The 11,940-nt window shown below is 38.7% G+C and overlaps 1 protein-coding gene across 5 annotated transcripts in view; it reads left to right on the top strand.

Annotated features, from left to right (window-relative positions):
• Positions 1 to 8,171: 8,171 nt before the first annotated feature.
• gramd1bb (GRAM domain containing 1Bb) overlaps positions 8,172 to 11,940 on the top strand; it is a 72,709-nt gene continuing 68,940 nt past the window's right edge. For all 5 annotated transcript variants that reach the window (XM_035913821.2, XM_087850907.1, XM_087850908.1 and 2 more), the window contains exon 1: positions 8,172 to 8,580. In XM_035913821.2, the coding sequence (XP_035769714.1) occupies positions 8,174 to 8,580 (407 nt within the window). In that variant the 5' untranslated portion in view covers positions 8,172 to 8,173. The remainder of the gene's footprint in view (positions 8,581 to 11,940) is intronic.

Here is an 11,940-nt window from a genome sequence, read left to right as displayed (position 1 = left end):
TCTAGGTTAGAATAAAATATGTCTGGTTGTTCACCTGAATCTCTCTTAATTTCCTTTAAACATAGGTTTGACTCACAATCGGCTCCACAAAACAGCTGTGCTTGTTTCCATACTCTAACGAGGTTATTTTTAGATGGCACAGTATCTAAATAAGTGATGAAAGCTGGTGTTTTGATCAGTACAGCAAGTCTTCCAAGAGAAGGAGTCAGCCCTTTTCATGAAGTAAAATATGGGACATGGGATTGCTTGCTAGCTCAGATTAAGAAGGATGCACTTTGGGGAGCTGCATGGTAAAGCTTGTACATGCCTCAGGGTGGTCTTTTAACAAGACCTTTAGCTTAGCACTTGTACAATGCATTCATTTTTAACGTGTTTCTAAAATAAATCTGGTGAACCGATAAAAAGAGACAAAGAGAGACGGAGCGAGAGAAAGACCCCTGAACATGTCGTTTGCAGTACAATGTGTTCCTTCTTTCAAGTCAGCGTGCTGTACTGGAGCACTTCTGAGATTTGTACAGTAGTTTAGTGCAGCAAAAGGAAAAGGTAAGATGAGGTTAATTTTCTATTACATAAACTGTTTTCTAATCCTATTAGCTCCACTGAAGATGTACTGTAACACTTGCCTATCACCCAACTAGATCCAGTGTTATAAAGTTCTGCAACACTACTGAGTTTCCCAACGGCATGTAGCTGCTCAAAGATACAGTTTGGTATGAGCAATAGGTTGTTTAGTTTAGTAGGGAAAAGACATCATGCCTGCAGAAAGACATTGGCAGAGCCAGTGGATAAATATTTTATGTGCAAATGTTTTTTTCCCCATTTTTTGTTCAGTGTCTTTGACATGTTGTTGTTGTTGTTGCTACGATTCCACCAGTCAAACTTAACTCAGTTTCTTCTTCTTCTTTCTTTTTTTTTCAGCGTGTTTTCTTTTCAAATTAATTTTTCTAATGTGTCGAAAGACCATAAATACGTTAAATGCACCATAATATGTACTTAACATGATGACTAATAATTTGGTTGGAGGAGCATAACAGTATTCCAAAACCTTTCTGGTACGTAGTTTAATTTTGAAACTTCAGTTTGTAGATGCATGTATGGAGAAACTTTTAGAGCTTGATTCCCACACTTGTTATTGAAAAAAAAATAGAAAAGAAAATCTGTTATTGCCATATGCTCCTACCACCCACACTGAAATATCCACTTTAAAAGTTGTAATCCACCATCCATTCCGTGGTTATTACACGTAGCATTACTTACCAAAACACCATGGATGTCCCAGTCCTGTATGCTGCATATTTTATGCTCTTGTAAAGAATTCATTTGACTAATCAGAACACTTTATGCTGCATGTATTTTCATGAGTGTTTGTTAATCGGCATTAGCATGCCTTTGTAATCTGCCCACAGTCTTGGACATTGTGCTAACAGGGACAGAGTACTAAGAATAGAGATGCAGAGAACAATAGAGTTGAACTTTGATGGTCAGTAATGACGCGTGAAAGGCAAGCAATCACGTGGTTGTCCTGTCTTCTGTAGTCATTACAGTGATGGAAAACTGCGATCGCCTTCTCAGCTGTAACAGCAAAGCCGCTCTGTGGTAGGCCCATCTGTTGACTCCGCTAATGTCCACATGGCAAAGTGCACAAGGCACTGAGACACAAGATGGTTAGACCATTCGGGTCCTTCCTGCTGTGCACTCTGGATTTTAATATTATATTAGACAGGTGTGTCAACATCCTCTCCAGCTAGAGAGCAGTGTTTCTCACATGCATAACTATAATGAAAACTATTAATCTGTTAATTTAACTACAGAAAAACCAAAGCTAAGCGCTCAGTCATGCTAAAAATGACATCACCTACTCACATGTGTGAGTCGAGCAGTGTCAGAGTACAACCCGAGTTTGCTAGAATGTGTGAAACTGTAATGAGACACGTTGTCTTGCCATGATTAATGCATGATGTTTCCCCACTTCCATGCTCAGCCTCTAGGTCATGTCTGTATGTGTGTGAATGTATAGTAAATAGTAGCAGCACCTTTAACTTCAAATAGTGAGCAAAGGAATTTTTACACTGGGTTTCTGCACTCCATGATAAATGATCATCTTCATGACTGTGCACATGTGCATCAAGTAAGAGTAAACAATAGGGTAGCTTTCATACTGTAAGAATTTCCTCAAAGGCTTTATTTCACTCAACTACAAAACAGCACTGCCATTCTGCACTGATCTTTGAACAATAAAGTGGCTTTAAGCCAAATATTTGATATAATCTTACATGACAAATTGCAAGGAACCCTGCAGTGGGTTACTGGTAGCATGTTGAATTTGCAGCTTTTATCTGCATATTCTTCGTCTTCTTCTTTGAGCTACTGCCTTTAGCTCAAAGATGAGATGCACAGTGCCTCGTGCATCTCATCCTGTCCCCAGCATCCTCCTCTCTCACCCCAACCCTCTGCGTGTCTTCCTTCACTACATGAATCATCTCTGTTGTCTTCCTCTTTTCCTCCTGCCTGGCAACACATTGTCCGATATATCCACTATCCTTTCTCTGCACATGTCCAAACCATCTCAGCCTCACTTTTCTCACACTGTTTCCAGACCTCTCAGCCTGAGCTGTCCCTCTGATGTTCTCATTTCTAACCCTGTCCATCTTGGTCACTACCAATGAAAATGTTAATTCTGTCACCTCCAACTGTGCCTCCTGTGTTTTTGCCACCATCTCTAAACTGTCATCATAGCAGTTCTTACTACTAGGGCAGGGCAATATGGCCAAAAATATTTATCACAATATATATTTGAAAATTTGCGATAACGATATAACTGACGATATAATTGACGATATAATTGACGTAGGATTAAATACTTTACAACTCCACAACTTTATTAGTGCAAAAAACCCATTCAATGTATTTTCACTTAAACAAGCAGCTGTTTTTTTTTTTTTAATGTGCATTAAAGCTATATAAAAACTTTTACAGTGAAAATCCAAATTCTTTGCTGACAGTTTAACCAAAAGGCATTTCCAGTGGAAATTGGCCAACATATCCTGAGCATAATCATATAATATCCACAAAACTTATTAGGTTATACACACACATTACGGTAATATTATGTTGAAGTACAGTACGTATTACTCCACGAGGCTCCTGACTACGGTAGCCATAATGCTCGCACAATCCATCAAGCGGTGCGGCTTCGTAGCTTAGCAAAGTCATACTAAAACATTTTTTGACAGATTTTTGAGCGCCGTGTACATAAAATCAGTTCGGTAAAGTAAACTAAGTAGATCTCATGCTCCTAGGGCTGTTTGATATAACATATATATCGGATGACAATATAAAAACGTCTATCGTTTCATTTTACGCTATTGTTTGTTTTGTGGTGTCGCAAAATAAACTGTTTACGGCAATATTTTTTTCATCGTTTTGATGGTCACTGTAGTGGCTATATTAATTTCTTAAAGTTCTCTCTTTCGCTTATATTTAATATAACCACACTACAGACGGACAAGCGCCTCTTTTTATGCGTTGTGGTTAGCAACAACGACGGTAAAACCATTGCGTGTCCGCTTGTTTATCTTTCACATAAACCTTTCACAATTAAAGCTCAAGATCCTGTTGAGAATTTTCAAAATAAACAATCACGTGAAAGATGTAGGGTTTTTACAGATGAGAAGCAAAAAAAGAGTCATCAGGTGCTAAAAAATAAACCTTAGACTCAAATGTTAGAACAGGCTTTTCCCCACAGCACACCGTGTAATAAATACTCACAAAGAAACGGTGGCCGTTACAACTTATGTCTAAAAATGTATAGTTTCATGCATCGGTTAAAACACTCGACTCTAGGTAGACGACACCCAGCTGGAAACACTTCACGCAAGTCGAGCTGCCTGGGATTCACAGAATTTACAGAAAATGTTACATTTTTGTGATTTATATCGTTATCGGGACGATAGATGAGATTTTGGGCATATCGCACAGCCCTACATGCTCCCATGCTTCTTTCAGCTCCATATCGTTGGTTCTGCAGTGTACCATGTCTTCAGCAATGTTTTGATGGTTACCAATGATGGTGAATCTTCAGTATTGGTGCTTGTTGGCATCAGTGGTTCCTTTATTTTCATTTGATTTAGTCATGCAGATGAGCCAGTTGATGCAGTGGGTTGGAAGTGTAGGCAGCTAAAAAAAAAGTGTGAGTGGTTTACATCCTGTTTTTTTTAAATACCGCTGAACGTAGTTGTGAACAAGCTTATATTTACATCCTGTCAAAAAACCAACCCATTATTAGACCTGGCCTATTTTCTGCATTGCCACTGAGGTTCTAACCACACAGTTGAAGTGTTATGTGTAGTCATACTATCATAGCACAGTTGATTTTTACAAACACGCATGGATAAAAGCCAACTTTGTCCTACTTACGATACCCTGGAGATCTGCTGTTAAAGGTTCAATTTTAGGATACAAGGTATGAATTAATTTTATCAGTTTGGCTGCCGCTTTAACCCTCTGCAAGAAACCTTGGAGGATTTTTTTTCTCTTGACTTTACAATATGTTTTGTAATGCTGGAGTGCAGCTGGCAAATCCCACTTCTATTATGACTCCTGGATCATCTTTAAGATCAGGCCTTTTCTGACTTAAGAGTGGGATTTTCATGTTCTCACTTTCTCTGGGCAAACTTATTGCATGGTTATATTCCTCTCTTATACTTCTAAATCTGTAAGAGCTTCTACAGAAAACAGGGCTTCTAGTCAATGAGATTGTTGACTCTGGATGATCCTGTCTTCGATATTTAATCTTGACACCTTATGAAGTTTATATATTTTTAAAGACTGGCTTTAACTATTTAATTATTACATGATTAGTATTCGTAGGAATATTAGAAACAGCAGTAGTAATGTTATTCAGTCTCTTTCTGCAAACGTGATGTGCACTGTCTTTACCATAGCAGGCATATAAACTACCAGTCTCTGTTTGTTTCTCACCTCATAGATCCCAACTGAGAAAGCCATATGTGCACAACAACCATGCTAGTATTGTTAATGGTGTGGGTTATGAGAAAGCACAGATGGTTATTTTCACTATTCACTATTCACTCTGCTATCTTGTCAGTAGCAGTCTCACTCACAACTCATCAAATACAGCACATGGTAAGGATGCCATGGCATCACATTTTAAAGCACTGGTTTCTGCTTAAGCCTAATTAAACCTTGAGCCTTGAGATTGTAACTGAGCATTTTCTGTTTATGCCATTGTCACACCTTCTGTCACATTGTCACGTCACAGAATGGGAAACCTTTCCAATCTCCAGCAGGCTTATCACTGTGATACCCAAGAAAAGTTTGCCTTCTAATGTTAGAAAGTCTACGAATCAAATTCGGCAAAAGTTGGGACCATGCGCAAAAAGTAAAGAAAACGCAGTGAGTTGCAAATTTCATAAACCATTATTTTATTCGAAATAGAACAAAAGGAAAGGACAGCATTCCTCCACCAAAAGTCCAGAAACTGGTCTCCTCAGTTACAAACTGTTAAAAGAGGAGGGGGCGCTTATCGACTGGTAAAAATAGCCTTGTCCCAACTTTTTCGAGATGTGTTGCTGCCATCAAATTTAGTCTGAGCTAATATTTTCTTAAACTAGTATGGTTTTTCAGTTCATGTATTTCATATGTTTGTTTGTTTTTTTTATCTTCCACTCTGAATAAAATTAGTAAAATAAGTAAAATTCTATAAAGTAAACTAGTAAGCAGTATTGGGTGTAATGCGTTACTAAGTAACGCGTTACTGTAATTAAATTACTTTTCCACTGAAAAAGTAGAGTAACTAATTACTGTTCATTTTTAGGTATTTAAATTACAGTTACTTACAATGTACTTGCGTTACATTGTAAAATAATTAAACTCGCTGAATATTTAATTTCAATAATTTGTCTTCTAAACGTAGAAGTAAACTCTGCCGCTTTAACATCGCTGTAGTGCAGGTGCACGTCATTTCGCGCCAGTTTGCTGCATAGTCGTATTCTAAAGCGGAAGATGTTGGACTCGGCTGAAGCGTGTGGCTGTTTTATGAAATGGACATATTCCCATCTCTTCACTTTTCTGAAACAAGCAGACAAGAATATTACAGGAATATGTAAGCTATATCCTGGGGAGAAAAAACTATCGGCTGCTGTTAATAGCACGAGTAATCTACTGAAGCGCCTGACACGAGAGCATAGACGAACACTTCTGAGCGATTCTTGCTCATCATCCATGGATAACACCGCGGCAACTCCTGCTAAGCAGGCAAAACTTGATTTTACTTCAGCAGCACAGAAAGCATCTTAAAGCTTAAAAAAGTGATTACAGGCTACATTGTGGAAGAGAGGCTACCGCTGCGTACCGTAGAGTCTTCGTCTTTAAAAAAAAAAAAGTATTTATTATTTAAAGAGTTTAATTTCTATTGTTTGCCCACTCAAGGTTTATAGCGATTTTAAGAAGTATTTAGTTAAATTACTTATTTAGTAGTTAAGTTACTTTTCTGACACAGTAATTAGATAAGTATTTTAAATACAATATTGACTAAGTAATTAGTAATTAATTACTTTTTTAAAGTAACTTACCCAACACTGCTAGTAAGCTAGCATTGTCCTTCCCATTTAAACAAATATAATTAAATGTGACAGCAAAAGATTCTGAGCATTTCTTAATATTTTGGTGATTTGTGAATGAGCATGTGTTGATACTTGTATCTCATTTTCTCACACAGTACTGGCAACTTGCTCTGTGTTGATTTCTAACATGCCCCCATTTCACTTTTTGTCTTGTGTTTTTTTTTTTTTTTTGGGGGGGGGGGGGGGGGGTTTGCTTTTTGCTTCACAGTTAGACTTACAATAGTGACACATGTGGTTTTGCTCTCATTCAAAAAAAAACAAGACATCAAGGACCTGTCAGTAATGTTGCAGTTTCAAAATCACTTGCTGAAAGAATTATCATCTTCAGAATTGTAAAGAAAGCTTCTCTATTGAGTACATATACCGCATAAAACAGTTTGCAACCACTCAAATATCCTCTGTTTACAATGATACTGATCCACAGAGGCCATCCATTACATGTGACTTTTTTTTTCCCTTTCCTTTTTTTGTGGACATTGGCAGAAGGTTTATAGTCTTGTATACATTTAACAAAGGCCTTGTGGTTTGACAGACTTAGGCTGGTGCATGGTGGTGGGTAGGCAGCGTATGTTGAGTACAACAGTGTGCTGCCTGTCTCCTGTGATTGGTGTCCATGGTGTCTTCCTTTGTCTGTGTGGGTTCTTGTACATTAAGCCCTGCCTCTTTTGATTATCTGCCTGTGTGGTTGTGTGTGTGCGTGTGTGACTGCTTAACTTGGCCATTATCATCCTCAGCCTTGCCTTTACCTTGCAGTCCTATCACTTCCCTTTAACCTGTAGGCATTAACTGTGTGGAGAGCACGGCACACTGGGGCACAAGACGGACTTCAGCCTGAAGCAACAGTGTCTTCCTGCAGCATCGCCAAAATGAGCACAAAGTGACGGCAAACAGCCTCCCAACATCATACATCGGAATCGGCAATCAAGAGCTGACAGTGGTTGCCTGCCCTTTAGCATTAGCGGTAGCTAAAATAACAGCTCTCGGACAGTGGCATAGTAAATGTGTAGTTGGGTGTGTGTGTGTGTAACTTGGCCTCCCAGTCCCTAGGGAGAACCAGCAAAGGAGTTGTGTTACACTCCCTGACAGACCTTATACATGTTTCATCTGCTAGCCTCAGAACAGAAGCCCCCTTTGTTATCTAATCTAGCCCTCTTCTCTCCAGCCTGAGTTCATCGCCACAAGACTGCTCTTCTAAATCAGTCAGCTGGCCACTGAGCTACACAAACACCAACAGCTGAGGAGCAGCAAAAGGACTTGGTTAAGCCTTCGATATCTACTACCAGGATCTCTATGCCAGTCTTATAATCCGTAGGCTAGCATGCAGAAAGGGCTTTAACATAAACAAGACCTGAAAGGGCTATGGGAGGTCTACCAAAGATTGTCAAGGATCTCAACTGTGCCTCACTTTTTCAGCCCTGAGCTTTTCTGCAATTCTTCAAGGCACAGAATTGCAAGACCTGTAATAATCTTAAGTAGTGTATCTTAAAAGAAGTGTTTTAGGGGAGTATTTAGAGAGCTAGGCAAAAATCATGACTGACACTCTTAGACCTCCTTCACTCCAGGTGAGTGTGCCAAAAGATGCTCCAGCATACTCCGATGGAGGAAACAATGCTGTGTCAGATGGCTCTGTGCGATCCAGCTCGTCAACACCAACCCTCCGTCGCAAACGCTTCAAAATGCGCCGCATGAGGAATGTGCCCAGTGAAAGGGAGATCGAAAGAGGGCGGCCGACCAACTGCCACCTTACAGCCAGATCTCGTTCCAGCTCCAAGGAGTACCTTCAGTTGCCTTCCATCGAAATCACACCATCAAGCGACGAAGATGCTGCTTCCTGGTCGAGGTGCTCCACACCAAGTGCATCTCCTCGCCGTAAGCGTTTCCTGTTGAGGAAGTGGCTGAAGGTCAGAGAAAAGAAGGAGCAAGGCAGTGAGAGCAGGTTTGTATGGGCCCTTTCTATTCACCTAAACCCCTCTTATTCCCTAATACCTCCATGATGCTTCATAATTCCTGCTATCTGCACTAATGATGTATCTCTAACTTGAGAGTTCAGTTGTTGGCATGGTATTTTTCAATGACTGAACCTTTAGGTCTCTGTTTAGCTGAGTCTTATGTACTGATTGTGCTTGTCCATATTTTGTTAGTTAATAAGTTAATAAGTAAGTCAGATAGTTTTTTGTTGAGTGTTTTTCAGTCACAAAGGGCTGTATGCAGAAAGACTAAACTAAAAAAGAACATTAAGGGCCATAATAGCCATTAAAAAATACAAAAATAAATTGCACAGATTGTTGCACAACATTAATGGAGTCACCAGAGTGTTGACCCCTGTCCACAGGTTACCCACATTAACAAGTTACATCTTCATGCATGCAGGAGGCATACACAGTAAATGTTTTCAGTCATTTACTCATAGCTTAAAAGGTTGATCTGATTACACTATTGAAGACAGATCAAAAGGTTTAGATAGTTTCCTCCTTTGAAAGTATGTGCGTGCAAAGTCTGGTATATCAGATAAAGTAATTAAGCGTGCAGCATGAGGAAAAGTCATAGTATTCTAAGTTGCAAATACAAATAATGTTGCAAATGCACTCAATTGTTCAGTCAGGCCTCTGAATGTTATTTGTAGCAGATAATCTAATTTTGCAAAGATAAACAAATGACTTAGCAAAAGCGACTAGTTAACTCGTTACTGACATCTAGAAAATACACTTCGGTGTCACAGAGGAAATAATAACAAAATTCTGATACTCTTTAAAATATATATATAATACTACTATTATACTACTACTACTACTACTATAGTAATATTACAAACAACTTAACTAAGTATGTATTTCTCTTAGGTATTGACGAAAAAAATAAAGCCAATTTCTTTTAATCTTGTCTGAGATGGTGCTATGCTTCAGGTAACATTGTGCCATATTTTTGTTGCTGCCACTCTCTGTCACTGTTCCTGTGTAGTGTGTGGCTGGTAGACTTTTCCTTTTTAATATCCCTTTTTTAGACACAAACAATTGTTTTATCCTGTTAATTTAACGTTGTCTATTAATGTTACAGACAAGCAGGGCTGATAATATTTGCTTCCACATTAATGTTACTGCTTTATTGTTCTCCATAGGCACTAGCTTAATAATAACAGATGGCTAATGTGGCTATAAGATAATTGCTAATAGTTAAACAGGAAACCTCAACATTTATGAATTATGGTAAGCGTTAAATGCCTCAGTGTTCCTGAAGTGGGAACAGTAATGACTTCATAGAATTCCTTATAAAGTGTTGTTCAGTGTTACAGATCAACTTCAGCTGCTGAACACCACCCAACATTGTTCTTTACTTTAAAATCCATCACAAACTAACCTGATTATCCTGCACTAAACAGCAGTATTTTAATAATAACGGAGTCTGTGAAAAAACATAGCTTCACATCATATACAGATCCAATACCTGATTTTAAAAAATGAGGACATTGTGCCAGATTTGCTCAGTGGGTGAGCAGGTGACCATATGCCACATGGCTGGAGTGCAGCAGGCTGGGTTTGAGTCTGACCCACGGCCCTTTGCATCATAACTTCCCCTTCTCTCTCTCTTCACTTTCCTGTCTGCCTTCATTGTTCCACTATCAAATAAAAGCAAAAAATACACCTTTAATGCAGCTTTAAATTTCCAATTTATCAAATGCCACTGAGCAGTTCTTACTTTTTAGATATATACCTCTGTAGTTTCCCCTTCCATCTGTGAGTGCCATCAACGCTCTCCCTGAGAAACACAGCTTGCAGACACACTGTGTGACAAACTGCACACAAGCAGTTTGCTTTTGCTGATATTTGTTGAGCTCATAGAAATGTTGCATTTGAAATGACCCGCCACTTAAAGCACCTTACTCCCTTTATGCTTGCTCCTCTTCCATAAGACTAGCTAAATGCTGAAGTACCGCAACCACAATTAATGGACATCTACACCAAACACTCTGTTCTGATTGTCACCGTCCACTTTAACCCCGAAGTATAGGCCTATAAGTGATGTATAAATTATGCTTTTCATTTTTCTGTGTATGATAAGTCCTGGCAATGGCTACACAAATAACATCTCTTGTAGTCTTTCAGGTGTTGTTGTTAAATAAAAATATCCCCAAAATGTGTTAAAACCTAAAGTAACACCGCTGTTTTGAAAATTTAAAGAGTAGAAAATACAGATACTTGTATTAAAATGTAGAGAACGAAAGTTACAAGTTAAAGTAAGAAAAATAAATACTCAAGTAAAGTACAGATACCTGAAAATTCTACCAAAGTACAGTAACAGTATTTGTACTTTGTTACTTCTCATCTTCTTCTCAAATTCCACAGAACTATATGCAATAGAATAATTTGGTAATATGATGACATTTAATATCCAAAAGGTCAAAGATTACCCTTTCACAATGGGTTCACCCGAAACCGTGGCTGATTGTGACCTACACCCGTTTTCACACCTTGGCTCGTGTAATTAGGTAGAGTATCAATATCAATAGGGGGTTAGTGATAGGGCTCCACCTGTCGCTCTGAAGCTTTCGGATGAGAGGTGAAACATCTTCAAGGAAACTTAAAGAAGTCTAGATGCCTTAGAGTACGATGACCTGGATGACTGAGAACCTTCAGACATATTTACTTTGGCATGTTAATGTTTTCCTTTTTTTTACTGGTATTCACAGCTATAACTCAGAAAAAAAGAAGGCGAGATTGTGACTGTGTTGTAATGAGACACAGAACTGGTGGCATTTACCTTTAGTTATCAGTTAGACATCTTTATTGTCTTCACTGCTCATATAAGTCTGGCCTGACCTGAATCTAAACTGTAACCTGCCTGGTTGGCCTAGGAATACAAATGCATTTTGGTTAGTCTTGTAGAAAATAATATTTTCTCCTCCCAAACCATGACAAGCTAGAAGGAAAAGCTCTGATAATTTCTCTTCTCGTTGTGTTTTTTTTTTTTTCTGTCTTTACTGTATTTTTTTGGAGGCCACTTACCACTGCTAACAGCAGACAGGAATAGTTTAATTCTTCCCTCCATAAATGTGCTATCTTTCTCTGACTTGAAGGCACTCTCCAGAGGTGCATAACTGCTGCAACATCCTTGAGTGTGAAGTACGGTCATTATCGAGCAGTTCTTGAGAAAATCTCTATGTAAGAAGCGTTCCTCAGCTTAATAATGTACTGTGGCATAAAGCTGACATGGCTTCTCAGTGTGCTGCCTGGTACAACTGAATCTATTATGTAAAAGAAAAAAATATACCATGGTTTAAAACTGTGTGAGAGTGATATAA

This window comes from Neolamprologus brichardi, chromosome 14 (genome assembly GCF_056152115.1).
Source record: "Neolamprologus brichardi isolate AB-2024 chromosome 14, ASM5615211v1, whole genome shotgun sequence".
NCBI classification, from domain to species: Eukaryota; Metazoa; Chordata; class Actinopteri; order Cichliformes; family Cichlidae; genus Neolamprologus; species Neolamprologus brichardi.
Note: the sequence above shows the minus strand (reverse complement) of the source record. Positions and strands in the feature narration are given on the sequence as shown.